The 23,148-nt window shown below is 47.2% G+C and overlaps 2 protein-coding genes across 13 annotated transcripts; one reads left to right on the plus strand and one right to left on the minus strand.

Annotated features, from left to right (window-relative positions):
* The first annotated feature begins 316 nt into the window (after window positions 1-316).
* LOC122375341 (centrosomal protein 43-like) lies at window positions 317-6,206 on the plus strand. Of its 6 annotated transcripts, XM_043354663.1 has the most exons (3): window positions 2,597-2,903; window positions 3,165-3,212; window positions 4,747-6,206. In XM_043354663.1, exon 3 carries the CDS (start codon window positions 4,791-4,793, stop codon window positions 5,703-5,705), a length of 915 nt encoding a protein of 304 aa, XP_043210598.1. In that variant the 5' UTR covers window positions 2,597-2,903; window positions 3,165-3,212; window positions 4,747-4,790; the 3' UTR covers window positions 5,706-6,206. The 6 variants fall into 6 exon arrangements, with proteins under 6 accessions (XP_043210600.1, XP_043210597.1, XP_043210602.1 ...); XM_043354665.1 differs by lacking the exons at window positions 2,597-2,903; window positions 3,165-3,212 and adding an exon at window positions 317-342; XM_043354662.1 differs by lacking the exon at window positions 3,165-3,212 and having other exon boundaries at window positions 2,485-2,903.
* A 144-nt stretch (window positions 6,207-6,350) lies between these two features.
* On the minus strand, window positions 6,351-22,947 carry LOC122375342 (TBC1 domain family member 17-like). 7 transcript variants are annotated; one of them, XM_043354675.1, is made up of 14 exons: window positions 22,903-22,947; window positions 17,398-17,529; window positions 15,648-15,743; window positions 15,229-15,400; window positions 14,630-14,852; window positions 14,049-14,251; window positions 13,616-13,723; window positions 13,246-13,394; window positions 12,291-12,489; window positions 11,884-12,005; window positions 11,372-11,461; window positions 11,017-11,153; window positions 8,068-8,245; window positions 6,351-7,740 (listed from the first exon to the last, which is right to left on the minus strand). In XM_043354675.1, the coding sequence occupies exons 2-14, from the start codon at window positions 17,500-17,502 to the stop codon at window positions 7,453-7,455; spliced, it is 2,070 nt and encodes a 689-aa protein (XP_043210610.1). In that variant the 5' UTR covers window positions 17,503-17,529; window positions 22,903-22,947; the 3' UTR covers window positions 6,351-7,452. The 7 variants fall into 7 exon arrangements, with proteins under 7 accessions (XP_043210610.1, XP_043210605.1, XP_043210607.1 ...); XM_043354670.1 differs by lacking the exon at window positions 22,903-22,947 and adding an exon at window positions 22,142-22,172; XM_043354672.1 differs by lacking the exon at window positions 22,903-22,947 and adding an exon at window positions 22,066-22,163.
* Between the last annotated feature and the right edge of the window lie 201 nt (window positions 22,948-23,148).

Genomic DNA, 23,148 nt, shown 5'->3' on the forward strand with positions numbered 1-23,148 from the left:
TTTATTTGCAAAAGTCCATGTAAGTATGACTCAAGGGATACCCGGGACAGCCTGGCTAAATAACAAATGTTTGTTTACAGTATATCCGTAATACATCCATTTAACTATGCACTGCTCATATTTTTGACTACGCCAACGCCGAGTGGCAACTATAGTTGCCAAGTACAAATCTAGCACAAATATCTACAAATGAGTAGAGTGCTTTGAAGTTTAGACGCCGGTAGCATGCCTACATCCTTTCCGGATTAAAAAGCCGCAACTGCTGGGAACTATCGGACACTCCGGAAATCAGCGTCGTTTTCTTCGGGACCGTCATGCCAATATGGCGGCCGTCTCTGCACTGTCTGACTATTTCTTGATTTGTGAAGCATGTTGCGCACAGGACGTGACCGAAACCGTCTAATCATGATGAGAAGGGACTGTGCTGATTAGGTAACCCTCAAATGCTGTTCTGAAGTTATTACCTCGCCTTCAGCAGTAGGTTTTTGTAGCTGGCAACTATAGTTGCCACTCGGCATTAATGAGTTAAGGTTGAATCAATGAGGTGAGAAGAAGTTGTAACCAGCCTCCAAATTGGTTGCACCCACCTGTCAGGGTGCTTCCTGGTGATAATGTACACAATGTGATTCTCTGAAGTCCTCAGCTTCTCCATGGTTGTGATGACCTGTGAGAGACCCTGAGCACGTGCTGATGCAGCTCCCATTCTGTCCAACACTTCACCCAGTGCCATCTTGCTGGATGGGCTGCAAAGATTACACAGTTTTAGATCCCTCAATATAATTAATGCTAACAATTAACATGCCTCAAACAATTGCATGCCATGTCAAGTGGATGCCTGCCAGACAATAATGAAGTTGCATAAGTTATCATGATGAATAATTATAACAAAATTATGGCCTGAATCTGGCATTCATTGTAGGTATTGGTGGTACCTACGCATATAGAGAACTATAGTGCATACTGCCACACTGACAAGCAAAATTACATTTGACAATAGCCAGACATGTGAACAGAGCCCAGACAACCATTCAGGAGAATCTGATGGCTTTGAGATCAAAGGAGTTGATTTGAGCCCAGCAACAAGCCTCGCTTAGCTGGGCAAAACAACGGAGATTCAGTAAATGACCCAGCTTGAACACTGACCAGCAGATTTGTATATAATACCCCTGAATGCATGATTCCCTTCATCTGAATCCTTCTAACACTGCTCCTGTGTGGATGTATGAACGAATGTGTACTCCTGGGAATTAGAAACTAGTCACTAACTGTTTTCAGTTATGACTACTATGCCTTCTCTTACACCTTTATACTAACAGCATGATAATGTGTCTCGTTTTTTGCTTCCTTGAGTTTGTTTCATTTCCTAGCTGGGAGTGCCGCGACAATTGTCTTCATTATTTTCCTGGTGGTGTTAACGTAAGGTTCTGTGTGTCGTTGGGATAGAGGGAGGGGGCACTCCTGGTCACCTGATAATGGGTGGCGGTGTAGAAAAAAAAAAAAAAAAAGGAGTTCAAGCATGTAATTGCTGTGGAAATCATTGCTTACAAAGCTATCCATGATCCAAATGGCCTAACATTCTTGCCATTCCTTCAGAGTTGACAGTTCTGAGAAAATCACACAAGATCCAGCTCAGATCCATGATGCAATGTCATGATCCAGGACCAGCTTAGTTAGATCCATGATCCAGGATAGTAGTTCAGTTCATATCTATGATCCAGGGTCACAGATCTAAGCTGGATCTTGTGTGTTAATGATCCAGCTTAGATCCATGATCCAGGATCTGAGCTGGATCTATCTTGTGATTTTCTCAGCACCGTCAGCTCTGAAGGAATGCAATGCAAGAATGTTAGGTCATTTGGAGCATTTTATGTTTCACAGTTTCAGTTTATTGATGCTGGTTTTTACTCACTCAAGTCTGCAGAAGTGTTTGTAGTAATACTCTGAAGGAGTTGATGAATTCAGGGATCCATCAACCACTTTTGGAGTGAGATCTCGTCCGATGATCATTAAATCTTCAGGGAAAATAGAATCCAACGAAAATTGAAAGTTCATGACTAATTTTCCAGTTGCTTCTGCCAATAAACACACAGGCTGCCACCAAAGTTACAATACACTGATAATATTAGCCCTCAAGCTCACACCTGCCGCGCCAAACCCGCGAGCATGCCCGTGACTTGTGAGGAGTCTAGAAAACTGGGACAAATCAAAACAATTTCAATCGGATCCGAGGCCAAAAGTGCAAATAAAATAATTTGTCTTTTGTTATGACGCATTGAGATTCTGCAAAAAGTTTAGAGTCCAGGTTTGAAACACATTTTTTGCAGTTTTTCATCAACAAAGCTGGTTATTGGGATAAAATTTATGAAAATGAAATCAGAATAAGCGCATATTCAAGATCTGTTGCATAATTTATCCTTCAAACAATTATTTTACTCGATAATGTTATGTACGTCATCAAAATTACGAGAAGTGTATTTTCATTAGTGGCCGCACAATTGCCGTACAATTGATGATTTATAAATGACGTTTATTACAACACTTTTCTACATTTGAATTTGTTTTATCGTCAATGTCTTACTAAATGTTTGTTATGATCAAATGTCAATGTTTGTTAGATCGCGATATCAATGATGCGTTGTACTCTTACCCAACGTGAAAGCTCTACCTACACTAAGAACTAGGACAGTTCCAAACATTTCTCCATGCTGAACTTTTGTGCATTAAGTAATTACTTCCTGTAAATCTGTGAAGGAGACTCACTTCTCCAGTCAGTTTGTACATGTATAATCTACAGCACAAACTTCCTACTGACTGGCGCGTCTCTTAAATGCAGGGTTCCTTGTACCTTCCTCTCTCACTTTCTCCTCCATTTTCCTCCCCGGACGCAAAAGGAACCCAACCAGGTAAGTAAATACCTGACAAAATTCAGAATATTTTAAATTTATTCAGTTTTTAGTCTTTTATCCATGAATTAGGCAAACAGTGTTTTATAGTTTGCTTTTTACGTCTTTTTTTATTGCTTTTGTTGTGTGCGCTCTCGAGCCGTCGTGCTGCGCTGTCTCAGTTTTGTGAGAGGCGTTGAATATTTAGAAGTGATTTATAGAATTCGGCGCTGAACTGGCTGAACTGGATACAAGGCTGATAAATTTTCCATTTTTGTTCAGGGCCCTATATGTCCAAATATACTCCTCTTCAAATCTTCGGCTGCTACGGTGTGCTTTTGTGCTATTGGCTTTTGGTTTGAAGTATTTTTATTTATTTTTCATGCTGTTCAACTGATTTCATTTTTATAATGATAAGCTTTGAGCAATCACGTTTGAAACCCAGCATTCTCATCATTCAGAATTTGAAATAAAATCAGCCGAATCTTATTTCATTTAACCCGCGCCCTGCTGGGGGGGGGGTGTTTGAACACCCCCCCTTGTGGTTTTTCGCGAATATCTCAAAAACGGCGGCGCGGAGCGCCGCCGTTTTTGGTACACCTTATCATACATCAATTCTACACATGTTGTGAAAATTTCAGACCAAGGTCATTCAAGGTCAGGTCACCAGGTCACTTGAAGTGACCTCACCTCATAAAAAGTTTCAATGTCTGTCATAGCTACACCGAGTGACCGATCGCTTTGAAACTTTCAGCGATTGCTAAGAGCAATAGTATGTACAAAATGTTTATCTCAGAATTTTGATATCGATGACCTAAGGTCAGGTCAATTTTGCGACCTCCCCATTATAAGTCAATGGGAGAAAAATGAAATGCGTCTCTTTTGGACGAAAGACATTATAAACACTCCCAAACACCGAATTACAAGTGGTTTAGACACACTGAACATGAAAATGGTGTCCGTGACCCTTGTTTATGCCCTGAGGTCATCTTAGGTCATGAATGGTATCTAACAGTTTTTCGCAAATAACTTTTGATAGAGGCATGCTAGAGCGATGAAAATGCCTTATTTGTGTTCAGCTCGACGATACGGATCGACTGATATGCAACATGACCCTTTCCGGTCAGGTCATGACCTTGACCTGAGGTCAAATTTTCAAGTTGACCTTTCCAGGTCAAGTTATAGTTCATTCGATGCGTCTTGACGAGAGGAACACGATGCCGATAAAAGTAAGCTCGTACACGGCTTGGGTCAAAAGTTATTGCAGAAAAACTGTTTCATAAAAAATCGGCTATTTTTGCAGTTTTTGCCCCCTGTAGGCAAAACCGTTGACGTTAGGTCAAATCTGAGAGAATTACTCAGAAAGGGCGTTAATAGGGCTATCGAATGCACTTTTCCGCGGCGCTGTAGCTCTATTGGTTCCCGAGTTATGCGTTGGCTTCTTGGAAATTTTCGACATTCGACCTGGAAATCGGCGAAATTTTGCCTTCAATGACCTCTGGTGACCTGACCTTTGACCTGACCAAAAAATTGACCGAAGTGATTTCGTCATTATTTTTTACGCTCTTTCGAACGCCGCCTTCCGCGTATCGCTACGTGGCCCAGGAGCCGAGTTAGAAGGGGGGGTGTTCAAACACCCCCCCCCCCCCCCAGCAGGGCGTGGAAATCCAGGACCCCCAGCAGGGCGCGGGTTAATAAGAAACTTTGATTGGTACCAATTTTTGAATGTTATCACTTGTTTTCTCTAGCAAATTATGTTTGTATTACACAAATTAAATAATATCTGAAGACTGGATGGTCATGACGGTTACCATCACATGGACAGATTTGCATAAGGATTGACTTCACTGTCTGTCTTTCACAGGCACTTAATCAGTGTGAGACCAGCCAGCACTAACACTCATCACCATGAGCAGCAGCCTGATGGCTGAGGATGAGTGTGAGGTGGAGCTGCGTGACCTAGTCACCGAGGCTCTGGAGAACAATGGGGTGCTGCCCAAACTACGGGCTCAGCTGCGAGCCAGTGTGTTCTTGGCTTTAGATGAAACAGCGGGCTCAGGTAGCGGTGACCAGTCATCCCGCTTTCAAAGCGAGGCACTGCTGAGCGTAGCAGGGCGCCCAGTCGGCAGGCGCTGTCTGGCACTGGTGCGAGAGCTGCTGGCCTGCCTCCAGCTGGACTGTACATTGTCTGTGCTGGATGCTGAGCTGGAGTCAGTGGCTGGCTGGCGGGAGGAGCGGCCGCGGCTGGCGGCGACGCTGGGTCTCAGCCCGGCCGAGCACGAGCCAGTGCTGGTCGCGCTGCTGGCGGCCCACAGCGGCGCCAGCGGCGGCGGAGCTACGACGTCCCCGCCGGCCACCGGCACCAGCACGGGCGCCACGCCGACCCCCGACCCGGAGCCGGCCTCGGCCGCCGACTCTGGCCCGGCCGCCGGCAGCGGCTCCGCCTCGGCATCCGACGAAGAGGACTCGTTCTTCGACAGTCTGCCGAAGGTGCGCAGCCTGGGCGTGTCGCGGCCCACCGCCGAGCCGCCGCCGCCGTCCCTGCCCGCCGCACGGCCGGTGGGTGAGCTGCCCCCGCTGACCGGCCGCGGCACGCTGCCGCCGCTCCGGCACGGCCAGCTGCCGAGCCTCTCCGCCGCCCCCGCTCCCGCCGAGAAGCCGCCAGCCGAGCCGGAGCGGGACGCGACCGACGGCAGCATCTCCGAGGACCTGGACCTGGGCGGCGACTCGATCCTCTCCGAACTACAGTCGGATGGCCTCACTGACGACGTGTCCATAAAATCAACGGCAGACTTACAAGCTGACGTCATCGAGAACATGTAGCGGCAGGTGATGAACAGGCTCTTCATCTCTCCATGAACAGACATTGGCGCGATCCGTCCATGGCTGCGGAACCCTGAAAATCTGCTCATATCGAGGCGTGCTGTGACGGGTCCAGGACAGCTAACCCGACAACTGGGGTGTGATCGACGGAATAAATGCTTGTCAGCGACGGACGTGAGTCATTGATGGTCCATGTTTGAGACGAACTGTCGGTTTTTCTTACCCCCGAGGACCCACGGCAGCTGTGTCAGTCTCGAGGACATGGCCCGTCAAAACATAGTCCGTCCACGCATCTTGGTGACGCGCGTTCATGCGGTGTTCTGTGCCATACCATATCGCGCTGTCTCGTAACTGCGGCTGTGGAATGTAGATTCGAGAAGTGTGCTGTCGCCGTCATTCAACGGACATTTGTAATTGTAAATAGTTCGAGTGCCGGACATCATCCGTTCCATCTCACTTCACCATCATAATGTGTGTCAATAAACAAGTTTGATGTGCTTAGAATTAGTTGGTCGATGCAAAATATGGGTATTGGAATGCGATTTCACCTAACGGTAACGTTGCGCTGACAATCCTATCCGAACCAGCGCTGCAGCCTGCCAGTCATCAATAACCGACCCACACCTCTGGCCAACGCACAACAACTCACGTGCCATTTACAGTATATTGCATCAAGATACGAAAATACGATCTTCACAACAGACCCTCAACATGGACAGCCGTCGTCCAGTCGCTGCAGCGGCGACTCGTGGGTCCACCAGTCCGGCGAATATCGCGGCTCTGCCCGAGTTCAGGGGTCAGTATGACCGACCGGCCCCACAGAGCAGCGGGCGGGGCTACCAGTGCACGTGCAGCGAGACAGCGCGGCGCCAGCGGTATTCAGACAACGCAGCGGGGGCAGCAACGGAGAGCGGACTCGGGCCGACAACACAGCGGGTAAGTAGGACGGCTTTAAAGCAGACTTTCCACCGGCTAACTGAGCGCGATATGCAACACAACAGCACTCTGAACTGGACTATCCGTATATGATAAACATACTGGAAGATATGCGGTACTATATAAACGACGCACAAGGCTGAAACATAACCGTAACACATAACGCATTATCAAAAGACTGCGATGTCGTCCTTGCCACACTCTATCTTGTACTATACGCAACAACTCTCGCGGAGCGCGACGTGTTCGAGCGAGGCCCGAGCCAGACTGACTACAGGCCGACTGTATAAACATTTGAGTCAACTGACCACCCTGGCGTCATGACCTCATAGCCTTAAGTATCACCGAGCATACAACCGGGATTTCCGCGCACAACATCCAGGCGCCCACCGTTCGTCTTCGCGTCGCACGCAGCTTCGAGCTCCTTGATCTGTGCGGATCGCCTAGAGATACGTTATCAGCTCGCACAAATTGACGCGACACGGGATAAGCGACCGGAAGGCAGGCCTGATAAGCCACATATGCGAGATTGACCCCATTCATCCAGATCCTGTGCAATTCCTGTCTCCCACAGTACATGAAACGTTGCTCGACGCTACATAAAATCCTCTGTGCTCCGCGCATGTGCCTCCAAAGTCGATCGGGGCCTGTCATGACCGCTTCGTCAAGTGACCATCCAGCGACCAACAACCAACAGTTATCTACAGCGCCACTTCCCAACGCACTTACTCATCATCACTGTACGAAACGCATCCCTCCTTAAAGTCGACACCACGCGGTGTCATGTTGCGTCTCACAGTCCGCTCCACATTCACATATACTGCGAGGCCAGCGCTATTTCGTAGCTGCGCTCGTCCTCACTGACACTGCTGTCGTGGCTGCGCTGGCCGCCGGCGGGAGACGAGTCGGCGCCGGCGGCGGCCGGGGCAGAGCCGGCCGGCGGACTGGAGCCCGCGTCCGACTCGGGCGGCACAGGCAGGTCCAGGATACGGAGTACAGGCGCCGGCACCCGACTGCCGTCCCGGAACTGGCCGTAGATGGTCTCCGCCAGCTTCAGACTCGACTCCAGGTCGATGTGCATTGATAGGTCGTTGATGTGCTGGTAACGGAAAGAAGTGTCAGAGGCGAATCAATAGGATACCCACAGCGCTATAATCAGTAACTAGGAAACTCTGAGGATGTCATGAGCCATCTTAGTTATTGTATTCTTATGTTATTTTGTATGCTAACTTTTTGCTCGCGCATTAAATTTAATTCAAAATAATATTGAAATCGAACATACTCATGTTCAGATTAAAGTCAATCCCCAATCCGGTACCGGCTGAATCAGCTGGGTCCATTACCACTAGCTGGCCTGTAATTGCAGTGACTTCAACAGCTTTCATGGCACCAAGTGCATGTCAGCCATACAGCCGTTACAACACACCTTGACGATGGCCGAGAACCCCAGCTCGGACTCGATGATGGTCGACCTTTGTTGGACGAGTACCGACAGTGCCACCAGCAGTACAAAGTTGGAGCAGGGCAGGCCGGTCCACAGCACCTCCCACAGCCGCTGGATGTCGGGCCAGTCGAGCTCGCGCTTAAACCATACCAGCAGCCACCTGGGAGGGCGGTAGGGGTAAGACAATAGCATGGATGAGATAATACTATTATCTGATCCATGATAGGAGTTAACATCAGCAGCTAGTCGGCAAACCCAGCGGGCAGCGAACGGTTATCACCTATGCATAACGAAAACCATCAGTCACCATCGTATTGGGGGAGAATTGGGGAAATAACTAGGAAGAAAGCCAATTCAGCCATCACCGTCTGTGAACGAAACACGTGGTACATCCGCAGTAGTGATGTCAATTACGGAAAATCGTGATACCGATACCAAACCAAATACCAACAATATCCATGGAAAAATACCGAAACCAAACCGGCTTGGGAATATGAGGAAAATACCAACTTTTTACCAAATTCTCAGCCTCTTTGACATTAGTGATGAATAAAATACCAAATGCACTCGCCTTGAAATACCAAATGGTCCTACCAAGTTGGTATTGGTTTGGTATCGGTATACCAAAAAGTTGGTATCCGATTGACATCTCTAATCCGCAGTGTATGTACACTTATCCGCCATTAGCCTACCGCAGTACCGCGGTAATAAGCAACGGATTTAACGCTTCCCCCTCATTAACCCGCGCCCGGCTGGGGGTCCTGGATTTCCACGCCCTGCTGGGGGGGGGGGGGGGTGTTTGAACACCCCCCCCCCTTGTAACTCGGCTCCTGGGCCACGTAGCGATACGCGGAAGGCGGCGTTCGAAAGAGCGTCAAAAATAATGACGAAATCACTTCGGTCAATTTTTTGGTCAGGTCAAAGGTCAGGTCACCAGAGGTCATTGAAGGCAAAATTTCGCCGATTTCCAGGTCGAATGTCGAAAATTTCCAAGAAGCCAACGCATAACTCGGGAACCAATAGAGCTACAGCGCCGCGGAAAAGCGCATTCGATAGCCCTATTAACGCCCTTTCTGAGTAATTCTCTCAGATTTGACCTAACGTCAACGGTTTTGCCTGCAGGGGGCAAAAACTGCAAAAATAGCCGATTTTTTCGAAAACAGTTTTTCTGCAATAACTTTTGACCCAAGCCTTGTACCAGCTTACTTTTACCGGCATCGTGTTCCTCTCGTCAAGACGCATCGAATGAACTATAACTTGACCTTGAAAGGTCAACTTGAAAATTTGACCTCAGGTCAAGGTTATGACCTGACCGGAAAGAGTCATGTTGCATATCAGTCGATCCGTATCGTCGAGCTGAACACATCTAAGGCGTTTTCATCGCTCTAGCATGCCTCTATCAAAAGTTATTTGTGAAAAACTGTTAGATACCATTCGTGACCTAAGATGACCTCAGGGCATAAACAAGGGTCACGGACACCATTTTCATGTTCAGTGTGTCTACACCACTTGTAATTCGGTGTTTGGGAGTGTTTATAATGTCTTGCATCCAAAAAAGGCGCATTTCAATTTTCTCCCATTGACTTATAATGGTGAGGTCGCAAAATTGACCTGACCTTAGGTCATCGATATCAAAATTCTGAGATATACATTTTGTACATGCTATTGCCTTTAGCAATCGCTGAAAGTTTCAAAGCGATCGGTCACTCGGTGTAGCTATGACAGACATTGAAAGTTTTTATGAGGTGAGGTCACTTCAAGTGACCTGGTGACCTGACCTTAACCCGCGAGTTGCTGGGGGGGGGGCGTTAAACGCCCCCACTTTTTTTCGCCGGGCCATAGCATAAAAACGGCGCGCCGCAGGCGCGCCAAATTTTGGGTATCTGTAGGGAATTGATTGAAGTTTATTGTGACAAAGTTTCAAAAAAATCGGTCGGAAAAATTTTGAGATATCGAGGTTTTAGTGACGTCATGATTTCTGAGTTTTCGACCAAAAACGGCATATGTTCAAAAAATCATATAAAATCACAGAATAGACATACAGACATGCCGTAAACGCCATTAGACTGCCAATACCATGAACCATCAAATGGCTATCTTCGATTATTGATTATCGTTCCGCATTTTCCAAATTCTTGAACTGAAACTTGGCAATTTATCGTGACTACTTGACGACCATGATACATGCATTTCTTAAATTGAACTTTTTGAGCCAAACACGTACACATATGATAAAATGAATGTCACCATCGTGTTCTACGCCCCAAATTACCCATAAAACATGTGTCACGGGCTGCGAATATCAGTTTTGATTTTCGGGGATATGTGCCTACCCGGTTGACCTGACCTTGACCCTGACCTATGCTTGACTGACCCCTACATGGAGCTGACACTATTTTAGGCCTTATATGATGGATTGTGCACCGTTTTGACAGAGTTTATGACGACAGGCGCCCATTGCGAAGTCCTGAAGTCCATGCTACTGAAAGCCCGATTTCAGGTGTTTGACCTGACCTTGACCCGACCTGTGACCTCAAAATTCAACTTTAAAGTACTCATCTGAAGCGTCTCGTCGCGTTCTTTCGTTTGCCGCCTCGTGCGTTTCGCTGCGCCTATTGGTTCTCGAGTTATCGGCTGGGGGCGTTTAACGCCCCCCCCCCCCCCCCAGCAAACGGTGGGTGGCGAAATACCCCAGCAACTGCCGGGTTAAATGACCTTGGTCTGAAATTTTCACAACATGTGTAGAATTGATGTATGATAAGGTGTACCAAAAACGGCGGCGCGGAGCGCCGCCGTTTTTGAGATATTCGCGAAAAACCACAAGAGGGGGTGTTCAAACACCCCCCCCCCCCCCAGCAGGGCGCGGGTTAAGCTGCAATGCAAAACTTTCCGTTTCGCCGAACAGCCTCCAACGATCGACAGGGCACTGACCTGAATGTGAATGACATCTGGCTGGACTCGTTCCGGTCCAGGTACGAGCAGAAGGTCGGGTCGTACACCTGGAGAAGCGCGTGCAGGTCCGAGAACTGCTGCTCCATTCCCTTCTGGGTCAGCTCGAAATTACCGCACTGTAACAGCGAAGAGGCTGGATTGTAATACGCCTGTTAAAAAATAATGCATATCACAGCACTGAATTACCACCGATGGAGTGATAACAGAATGCAGAATGTAGGCACTGTTTCCTTATGTTTACTTCACTTTACGGGAATAAAATCAAAAGGCAGATCACAATCACAGGAAAGGCGCAATGCGCGCCCACACTGCCGGGATTCTCAGATCGCCTTACCACTCGTTCCATGAATCCAACAAAGCACCAGAAGGCGTCCACCTCGTCCTTCACCACGAACAGAATCGGACTGAGAAGGTCCGACATGCCCTGAAACAGCGCACAATTAAGTCACAAGCCGCTGTCGACTCACGGCTAGCACAACGAGAACAGTCCCGGCTGCACACTGTTGAGATTAAATTACTTCAGAGGTTTCGTAAATCAGGCGCAGCAACAACAGTTACATACACAAAGTCGTGAGTGCGACAAAAATTGTGACGACCGACAATAATTTCGGGTGTGAGGGCACCAAAGCTACGCAGCTCATCAACCGAAGTAACTCTGCGATATGAAATCGACGTCAGGTGGCCGTCGAGGACCGCGGAGCGCACATAATAACGACAATAAGTTTACCAGAAAATCTGGACAGGAGCGCGTTGCGCTCCTGTCCAGATTTTCCTAAGCGCAACGCGGATGAGCTCCTGAGCGTTACGCGGGATGAGGACGGTGGAATGCCGAGGACAGTGGCCCACCTGGACATATCCGAGGTCGAAGTTGTACATGCAGTAGGTAACGAGAATGTCGTGCAGCAGCGTGATGTTGGACGTGCCGGAAAAGAAGGCCTCGCCGCGGTCCGTCCGAGTCACGTCCTTTTCTGCACGCAGACAGAGAAGGGGGAAGATAGTCATAAGAACAAATACTCAGCGGATAGGCGTACTAAGCAGACTGAATACGACCAGACACTACCTACATGAGGCTAGCTTGGACAGAGGTGAAGCACAACACCTGCGTGGATTCTTCAGCTGACATTATATGCCAGGCGACATCACGTCTCTCCTAATAGTTTCCCAGTGTTACGAGTTACGACGCCCACTGTCCTGTCCGACCACAGTCCCTCTCCGCCGACGGCTGCTAAGTGCTATCTCCGCTCGGCACTCACCGACCAGCGCGCGTCGGTCTCGCAGGCCGGTGAACCTTGTCAGCTGCTTCTCCGACATGGACGCCCACTGCAGCTTCATGCGGAAGTAGTCGTCGCGCCGCTGGTCCCGCGCCGCCCGCCGCTCCTCGGTCGTCAGCTCGGGCCTCTCGCAGTCCAGCAGGAACGGCCAGACGGAGGCGCGCAGCTGCGGCTCCACGCCCTGTTGGACAGGTTCGAGTCAGGTCGCCACTCAATATGTGGGAGCAGAGGCAGGCAGCTGCGACTACACTTCCTATCCCTGCTGCCCAGGTCAGGTCGGGTCAAGTCAGGTCAGCTGGTCAGGTCGGGTCAAGCCAGGTCAGGGCGGATCAAGTCAGGTCAGGACGTCGGGTAAGTCGGATCGATCGGGTTAGGTTAGATCGGTCAGGTCAGGCCAGGCCATAAGAGGCAATTTCAGAACAGCGCAATTAGTGAACAGATTCCATACGGCTTAAATAAGGTCATGATTGAACAGTCTATGAACTGATTGAGTCACTCTCATGTCTACCAGTCTAAGCCTGACATAAAATGATCTAGCATCATCCATAAACAACTTCCAAATATCAGACAGCTCGGGTATGTTTACCTGACAATCACATGTCAAACATGTGAGAATTAACGATGGGACTCCATCCAAACATGCACTTATCAGAGCAAAAAAGTAGCAGCTGAACGCTTCTCATAAACAACTTCCGAAACGCCAGCATCACACAGTGAGACGGCAACCGTTTACGTCGGCTTACAGAGAGCTCGGACTAGCGTTGGTGGGTGTATAAAACTTCTACGTGTATAACACTGAAAACTTACACACTAAAGCCTGAAACAGACTCTTTCCGCAGTCAGGAAATCGCATGCGAGAGCCTATTCCATCAAGCGTTAGTCCGAGCTCTCAGTGCGCCATCATTCTGTCATCCCCTGGAGTCTGGTGCCGACTTACCCCGTGGAAGATGCGCCTCCTCAGCGCGTCTGGGTCGAGGATGCGGCCCTCGACGTCGTGCGCGTCGTCCCACTCCCGCTGAGTGAGGGGCTTCTGGCGGGCCACCGGGCGCTTCTCCCCGAGACGGATCTCGGTCACCACCTCGAAACCTGGCCGAGCGGGAAGCGGTCAGATTTACGCCGCCCATTTATACCATTTTTATTTGGCTCGAAATTATCTGTTCGTGCCTATGATCCATCAATCCCATTATAAACTGCATTACTTAACAGCGGCGGCCAAGGCTATACACTTACAGTATACAACTGAAACTACATTTTAAGCCAACTACAACCACGTCAATCCTCCCGATCACATATGATGATATTTCTACCTTCGTGCTGAGTGCTCTGCAGCCGGGGCGGCTCCAGTTCAAAGCTGTGCTGTCGGAGAGCGTCGGCAATGGCCTCCTCTGGTCTGTGGTCCTCCAGGCCGCGGTTCACTGGAGACGAAATGCATGGTTTTTCTGTCAGTGCCTGTATTCACTGCACAGTGCACAGTTGCGCAATGCGCATCGCGGTACGAACTATGAGCGGTCACGGGTCACTGGGTAGCTCGACTGGAATATTTACGCTTTCTAAGTCGCCTTTTGAGATAAGTAGTAGATTTTGTAGTTAAAAATCAGTGTTAAAAGTGTAAGCACACTAGGCAGCACGAGCAAAGCAGTGTCCCCATTTCCGACTCATCGATCCCCAATTCCAATGCCTCAGAGTCCAAAATCGACAGATAAGGTCCCACAATTACCTCTTCATCCCCCAATTACTCACGGACAATCTCAGCCACCTTGCCGATGCCGGTGAGTGTGGCGGCGCGCGGGTCCTGGTGGAAGTCGCGCACCAGCTTTATCCCAGTACCGACCAGTCGCTCGGAGAAGCGCGCGAACCCGTACAGGGTGTCCACGGTGCCCTGGGTGGCGCGCGCCGGCCGACTCTGCTCTTCGGCAAGGTACAGCGCCTTGTCCTTGCACGACCTAGCAGCGCATCACACATAGCGGTTATTGAGGCGTATGTATGTATGCACGGTGATGTTAGCGATAGGAGTGGAGGGGAACTAGAACGCATCACACAAAATAAGGCAATGACATCTTGAAAACATCTGCAGACAGCTATTTCAAACACATATTACGAAATATAAGGCATGATGAACAAATTTCAAAATATGTGGGAATGAAAGGCCGCGATGATCAATAACTGATCGACTCCGCAGTCTGGGGCTGTTCTGTCCTTCCCTGTCCTAAACTATCCAGCCGACGTAGTTGAGAGACGGCTGTCATCGTCACAATTATCGGCGAGTTTTTCATGGCCATCATTGTGACCACTGCACCGACCGTCATCAGGCACTCACTGACCTGACGATGGGCGTGACGCTGTTCACCATGTCGAGAAACGAGTCCATGTGCGCGCTGCTGGGGAAGCGCAGCGGACTGGTGGTGCTGCCGTCTGACTGGACGATCACGCAGAGCGTGCCGCGCTCCGTGACGCGCAGCGAGCGGATCTCCGAGAGGTCGACCTCGATCGGTCGCGGACGGAACTCGGCAGAGTCGGCGGCCGGCGGAGACATGGACACAGAGTCTGGGGGATAGGAGAGACGGGGAGGGGTGAGTGAACAGCGGCAGCGACGGTGGAAACGGGCTGATCGCACTGAATAGCGGACGCACCGACTGAACAAAGCGGTTTGTTTCGCGATCGCAATGAGTTTAACTAGTGAAATTAGTACTTTGTAGGAAAAAAACGTAGCATAGATTAGGCCGGTAATAAATATCTCCACCCAAAGGATCATACTTTAACGAGTTTGACATCACTAACTAAATATGATGAATATTGAATATCATTCACTGTCATAAAAGCGAAGTCTGCATGGTGATGTAGTGGCAGCAGAAATTACAATTTGACTACACCAAAACACCCCCAGCCATATCAGACTCGCCGAGCGCCGCCATCCACCCACCTTCCTTGCCGTTGTCATGACTGTGGTGGTAGCCGACAGCGGGCTCGAGCAGCGCCCACTCGGAGCGGTCCGGACTGCGGGCGGCCCCGGCCGGCTCGCCGCGGCCGCCGTTCGCCGACCGCTCCGGGCTCGGGCTGTCCGAGCGCTGCCACTGCATGTACTTGCCGTGACCCTGAGCATGTAAACAGGATCAGAAAGGGGTGCTGATGCATCCTGGTCGTCTAATCATTTGGGGTCGTTATGTGGGTCACTAATGAAAATAATTGTTGCCAGTTTCTAGATAAGAATTTCAGGATAAATTTGTTCAATGAGCAGCAAAATACAGATTCCAATACCTGATATATCAACTCAGCGAAATTTACAAAGTATTGAGGCTCTTTTTATTCCCCATTGATCTGCATAGAGCGGCCCTCTTTTACCTTGTCCACAATATGGAGTGATCCTGGTACAATTCTGTTCGAGTGTGGCTGTGACCCAACCAGTGCCACATCAGGAATGGAGAAGATGATAACACCCTGAAAATGTAAATATATGATTAAAATAACATCTGAATGTCAATCAGAGGAAGGGTCACCATACCAAGTTAACCTTCGCCCCAGTGGGGGGTGGGGGGGGGGCATATGTTACCACCCTGTCGCGTTTTTTGCGTGTGAATAAAAAACCGCGGCGCGTAGCGCCGCGCCGCTTGGGGTAGCTTTTGGTACATCAATTTTGGACAATGTGGGAAATTTTTGACCCCAGGTCATGTCAGGTCAGGTCACCAGGTCAAGTTAACTGACCAAGCCTAAAAAAAAGTTTGCAATCATGTCCAGCCTGCAATGTTTGTCAAAAAGGTTTTAAACTTGGTGGATTGCATGCTGTTATGGGCACCTACAATTTGTATATCTCAGATTTTTTATATCCGTGACCTAAGGTCAGGTCAGTGGCGTGACCTTTCCATTACAAGTCAATGGAGAAAAATGAAAATGCCTCTAGATCCGTGTGTACGCATAGGAACAGTCCAAATATTTCAGAATCACAATGATTTAGTCCACTCGTGACGACCAAGGGGTCATTTTTGCTGATAGCTTCTACAAAGGTCATCCGAGGTCATTTGAGGCTACAAACAGTTTTTTGCCAATAACTCGCGATTGGAAAGAGATAGAACGCTGGGGATGGTTTCATTGTGTTTGTCTTGTTGAGACGCATCGACTGATATGCAACATGAACTTTTTCCGGTCAGGTCATGACCTTGACCTGAGGTCAAATTTTCAAGTTGATCTTTCAAGGTCAAATTATAGTTCATTCGACGCGTCTCGGCGAGGGGAACACGATTCTGGCAATAGAAATGTCGTGGCTTTTTGTAGTAGAAAGTTATTGTCGAAAAACACTTTTCGTAAAAACGGCTATTTTTGGAGTTTTTGCCCTCTGGAGGCTAAACCGTTGACCTGAGGTCAATATTGATAATGACCTTTTCAAAAGAAGAGTTCAAAAGCTACCGATTGCTGTTCCATGCGTTTTCCTAGCTATCATAGTTCCTGAGATAGCGGCATGTTTTCTGAAAAATATCATGACAATTGGCAAATTTTGACCTTTGATGACCTCTGGTGACCCCAATATTGCTCTAAGGTGAAAAATGACCGAAATACTTTCAAACGTACGCATTGAGAGCTATCGACTACTTTTTACCGCGTCTTTCTAGCCCTCTTAGTTTTTGAGTTAAAGGTGGGTGGTAACATATGCCCCCCCTCACTAGGGCGAAGTTGGCTGAGACCGCCACTGGGGCGCGGGTTAACAAAAGACAATAAGAATACACTCAACTAGCAAAGGCTGTGAGAGGTCAGATGTCAATGTGGTCTCACTAATAAAAGTCTACAAGCTACAACAAAGTGACATTTTCAAGATGACATCTGTGATGCCGCCGAGCAAACAGCAAACATAAACATGCTGTATAGGCCAGGGCCTTAATGACATGAATCTAGCACAAAATCTAGAATAGGTATGATAGGGTGATATAAAGATAAGGTGAATTAGGCATCACATTTCTACCACGATGCAGATAAGGTAAGTTAGAGGTAATAAAAGATGAGTTTTGTTCAATGAATATAAAATATTTTAAAAAAATGAAAAGACAAGATATGCTTAAAACCTCAAGAACATGTACAGATTATACAGTGCCAGCAAAATAACCTTATCTGGTGCCTGGTCCTTGGTCTCCTGTTTTTGCCCTGAATCCTCATCCATATCTGGAGAATCTCTTTCTTCTATGTCAGGTGAAGAAGATGATGACAACATCTTGATGACAGGTTGAGGACAATTGCTCTGAAGTGGCATAGCATGGATCATTAAAAGAAATATAAACTGAACATGTTAAATGTACAAAGTTAACATTAAAACTTTGATACCAGAACAATGCCCAGGAGCATGCACATTGGATGCCATAAGAGTCATTCACATAACAGCTTAGATGAAAGCAATCACTCCAGAGGCCAGTTTTACCAACAGAAAAATAGTTGCCTGCCAGAATTTTTTGCATAAAGACTGCTTCACAATTCACATACAGGATGAAACAGTAAAGGCCTATCCGCTTACATGCCCATCACGTTTACACTCTGTGAAACGGTCTTTAGGCAAAAGATTCCCGCAGGCAGCTATTTTTCTGTTGGTAAAACTGGCCTCAGATGTCACTTTTTATCAATAAGACATTAATTCATAGGATAAAAGAGTGATAAGAAATGTTATTTTTAGAAAGTCATCATATGTTACCTACTCTTTAAATACAAATCATATCCACAACCCATGGTTTCAAAATTCCTTTGCGGCAGCAAAAAAGATGTTGATTGAAGTTGAAGTTGCTTTATGACCACCTGCTGATGTTCATTACGGAGCGAGCGAAGCGAGCAGAGTCTTTCCTTAGATTAACGGAAATTTCTGAGTATGAGCGGCCGGCCGGCCGGCCGTGCGGACGCTTTTGCGAGGCTTATATCTCAGCAACCACTTGACCGATTTACATGCGGTAATTTTTGTAGGGTAGCTTCATTCCTTCTACCAAGTATTGGACTATTCCCGATGCATGTGGGTGACCCCTTATGCACGTGCCACGTGCAAAACGAAGAGGTGTCAGTTTTGCAATTGTTGCAATATCTCGGTAACTACTTGGCCGATTGCGCTCAAAGTTGGCATGTAGGTAGGCACCCACTAGGCACTGCATATCCATGTGCCAGAGTTGGGGTGCTGCTGCACGTGCGCACGTGCAGGGGTCGTTTCCAGATCTCGAGAACGGCTCGACCGATTGCGCTCAAATTTGGTACACAGTTTGGGACCGGTTAGTAGGGTGCCGTGCACAAGTCAGTTGGGACCCATTTTGCACGTGCGCACGTGCAGGGTGCCGCTTCCAGATCTCGAGAACGGCTGGGCCGATTGTGCCCAAATTTGGCACATCGCTAGAGACCGGTTAGTAGGGTGCCGTGCACAAGTCAGTTGGAGGTACCCCCTCGCAATTTCGCACGTGCAAGGCCCACCCTCTCGCTCGCTCCGTTAGTCGCCCCATAAGGCGTTATACTGGTGATGACTGAGCATTGTTTTTTTTTTGCATTGTGTAAATTGTAGATGGCCAATAACTATTACCATAATTGCATCAGAGATATGTGATTTACAAATTTATCCAAATGTCAAAAGACATCACATAAAAAGAAAACCAGTCAATGAATTTCTACCAACAGACTTGAGTTGCCTATTGCTATCACTATAGGACAACAACAAGGACACATCAACAGAATGATCCTAAGCTCTTATCAAGATCAAGCAAGGCTATATTAACCAGGTAGAACGCTCCGGGAAAAAAGTTGGAAACAATAAATTAGTTGCGGCATTCCCTGATGACGCGAATGTGGGTCAGCGGCCGGCGGCCGGCGGCCGCTAACAATGTATGAGGATGAATGCACGGAACTTTTGCTTGTTGGAGATTGCGCTAGGCAGTTAAATGTTAATGTTAGGATATGTTTCGAAAGTAAATTGAACGACGCTTCGAACGCCGTCAATGAATTTGCGATACGACGACTATTTGTTTAGTTAGAGCCGGCGAACTTTTACCTTCCGACCGCGCGGGAAGGCGATATGGTGCCACACTGACGGTTTTACGACAGCTCAGAATTCTTTTGAGCTAAAGAGCTGAAATTTGACATGTCCAATCTTTTGATCAAGCTGGATCTTCTGGTACAAGTCGCATATTTAAGGTACATCAGGTTGTTGACCTATACTGTCGCTCGTGAGCCTCTACACAGTCCAAAAACAACGCAATTTCTGAACACTCAGTGCCAAGAAATCCTTCACAGAAAGATGACACTTGGCAGAAAGAAGAGCTGTCGGTTTCTTACCGTTCGTATGTGTTGTGTTTTCACAAGACTTTAGTAACGCCAGGCCCCTCACGTGACCTCCCCTCATAACTCAATAGGACTAGGTTTACTATCATAGAATGAGAAGCGTTTATCAATCGCCGGAAATCTTAGCCGATCCCACTGGACACTGGATCCATACCCACCTGCATGTGGGTATGGAGGCCGGAGGGCCAGGAGGGCCCCATGGGGCCCTCCTGACTGGCCACTCCCTCTGAAATCCACAATAACAGCGGGCTGCGGCCACGGTTATGTATTAATGCTTTTCACTAACAGAAATACAACAACTTCAACCAGCACAGTGCACGCCGCCACAACAGTCCGACCCACGTCCCTGATATCGACTAGCACCCGGCCGGATGCACATACGCGGAGCCAATCAGTCCGAATGTGACCTGCATCTTACAATTGCTGTGTCGCATAGCGCATGGCACAGGACGATTCCTAGCAGCTGTCGGCTGGTGCTGTTTCGGAGTGGAGAAACAGCACGTTGCGACACACCGCGCCGGCGACAGAGCTCAGCACTCAGCAGGGCTGGTTGGAGGCTGGAGCCGGAGGTAAGGGCGGACACAGGCACAGACATTGCAGGACAAATAACAGGATGTCAGTTAGGGATATAATTCAAGACGAATGATTCAAGACGGACTGAAATAATGCAAATTTTGCTCACTTGGATACCAACTTCAAACTTGACGTTTATAACACTACGGAAAGAATGGGCGCACAGGAAAGAAACAAAAGATCACGTGTTTCTAACAACTCAAGGAAGTAAATAGAAGTTGCATATGATGGAACAGCCCAAAGTGCAGACAAGCACATATTTTTGGTAATAGCTATCAGCTGTCCTACTCCTCTCCTCCCTTCATCAACTACTGGACACATCTGAAGCATCATATATAGGTAGCACCAATGTCCATAACAAAAGCTTGCAAGTAGTTTTATGAAGCCAGGGGAAACATGCATCATGCATGTAAACTCAAAATTACACATGCATGACAAAGGAATCGTATGTAAAGAGAAGAGTTGGCAAAAGCATTTCATAGTTAAAATTATTCAAAACTGCACACAGGGCAAACATAAAAAGCAGCAAGTGTGCTGTTCTGTTATGCTAAGAAATAGTCCAAAACAAAATATATCTTTTCATGTTTGAACTGGTTGTTCTTCTATTCCACTTCATCCATATCTTGATTACAGATGGGCTGTTGCTGTAGGCTGATGAAGTGACACTTGATTGCCTTTGTGTGAGTTTCAGTTGCAGCCTCCTAGGTACTGCACCGGAAAGCAGATTGAATTGAATGCCTCTGAAAGATAGGAATATAGGCAACGTTAGCTGTAGTAGTGTCAATGATAATAGACATGACATTTTTGTCCTTTCACATACATTTGTTGAAGTACAAAAAGGTACAAAATAAATTGGTTTGTTTCAAGACACGCACACTGCACAAAGCCGCACAGACATTACACAGGCATATGAAATTGGTACACATATAACTTGATGATTAAAAAGGTCAAAACTAGCAATAATAATTAAAGTAAAAGTTACAATCACAATCATTAAATGACTTGACATAAGTCACCAGACGCAACGTTCCTATTCACTTAAGAAAAGTTTTTATTATATCCTCCACATATCAATCAGCTTGATACCAGGCTGTGCAATAGTGGGTACATAACCCCATGTTGCCATTTTATTAAAGCAAATGGGGTTACATACAACAACAATGCTAATGTCAAACCCACATCTGCAACCCGTACTGCAGTTTCAATCACCTTACAAGCACACCTTCTGGCAGTTTGAGAGGCAGAATGGTCATTACTTCTTTCTCCTCATATTCAACACATATTCCCTTTATACAGACACAGTTTAGACCTGGTTATGGCAAGCATTTTCGAGAAAAGATATGATAAAAGTCCAAGACAAAGGTCGAGAGAAACAACACCAACATAAAACACCGACTATGTAGCACTAATACTGTCAAATTCATAAAAATATATACATAACTCGATCAGAAATTCACTGTAGATTTCGAAAATGGTGTCAAATGCCACTCAAATACCCCCATTCGCATGTACGAAGCAATAAAACACTCACCTTCAATTCCGCGTGCCATTCTCCATAGGCCACTGTGTATTAAATAACGCGTTCACTGATCGCCAAAAATGAGACCCACATATGACGCGTTTGCTACCAGCCAATCAGCGCTCGAGATGCCGAACGCTGATTGGTGGAGAGGGTCGTCGTTAGCAGTCCATTACACGTTGTTTTTCTTGAACATGTGCGTGAGCGCTGATGCTGCTCACGGGTTGTTTCCATTTTTCGTAATGCTGAAGGCACGGGAGCGAACCCCCCTGAGATCAAGAATGATCACCCTTGAATCAAAACATGTAATGTAAATGCCTTGAATGTCCCAATATTGAATTGCACAAGGGAAATGAAGAAAACAAGCTAATAATCAGCAATTACCTTATTTAACCACTACTTATGACTTATGACTACGCTTATTCGCCCAATAAGTTAATAACAATAACAGACGACTCACACGGGTGAGACTAAATGCTTACTTCGAAATCTAAGCTGCGTTGCGGCATTGGCGGTTATGTGCGGCGTGTATGCCGCATGATTAGTAAGCGGCGACCACTAAGTTACAGGGTTAACTTTAACAGGGTTAACTTGGCATAACCCATCGCTCTCGTCATAGGATATTTAGATTTAAATAACTAACTTATCTACATCATTGTTTTGAACCAAATTAATACTCAGCCGCGAACGTATAAGGTATAACCCCTTGCCGTTTCGCTCCTGATCAAGCTAGAGCTTCGCGGAAAAAACGAGCGTGTTGCCCGTGACGAGAGAAAGCCGATGATACCCAATTTTAAGGTCCTAGGTTATCGGTTGACCTTCCAGGTCAGGTCAATGACCCAAAAGGCGGGAAAATTGGGACCTGTTAGAACGTCGTAGTGTGGCTGCTATGGGGTTTTTCGGGGTGCTGATCACGAATATCATGCTAGTTTTGATCACAGATGATGTCTTCACTCATTTAGGCCAGGTCGGGTTAGGTCAGGTCAGGTCAACCAGTAGAGGTCCTGCCAGGTATTTGTAGTAGGTGTCAACCGCCTCTGACAGCCTCGTAACATGTTACGAAGGCACCAAAACTACTTTGTAAACGTTCATGTGGTTGCTTAAAGGAAGGGTGCCACCTTCCGAAATTTTTGTTCTATGAATCTATTTTACTTATTTGAATTTTTAGACGTGGTTAGCGCGTCCACAATATACAAAAAACCGAAACATTGCATTTAATACATTGGCCAAAAAAAAGGATCGTTGTTTATATCACCACTACAACTCAAGGTCGTTTGATGTGGCAGCTAGGACGGCTGGCATATCCTGTTGTCATGGCAACATATCATTCTGCCATTTGCATTGATGGCGCAACTGAGACAAAAAGATGAACAAATAAAAAGAAAGAAGATAACATGATTTGAACTAAAGGTTTCATCAAAAGAACATCAGAAAGAACATCAGAAAAGAACATCAAATAAGTCGAGT

This window comes from Amphibalanus amphitrite, unplaced genomic scaffold (genome assembly GCF_019059575.1).
Source record: "Amphibalanus amphitrite isolate SeventyFive unplaced genomic scaffold, NRLGWU_Aamphi_draft 001821F_arrow, whole genome shotgun sequence".
In the NCBI taxonomy this organism is placed as follows: domain Eukaryota; kingdom Metazoa; phylum Arthropoda; class Thecostraca; order Balanomorpha; family Balanidae; genus Amphibalanus; species Amphibalanus amphitrite.

Coding starts and splice junctions, on each gene's coding strand:
- LOC122375342 (XM_043354675.1), bottom strand. CDS start 17,502: ATGTTGTCATCATCTTCTTCACCTGACATAGAAGAAAGAGATTCTCCA. Junction 12,006..12,290: donor AGACCGACGCGCGCTGGTCG/GTGAGTGCCGAG, acceptor GTCTGCGTGCAG/AAAAGGACGTGACTCGGACG. Junction 8,246..11,016: donor CAGATGTCATTCACATTCAG/GTCAGTGCCCTG, acceptor CCGCCCTCCCAG/GTGGCTGCTGGTATGGTTTA.
- LOC122375341 (XM_043354665.1), top strand. CDS start 4,791: ATGAGCAGCAGCCTGATGGCTGAGGATGAGTGTGAGGTGGAGCTGCGT.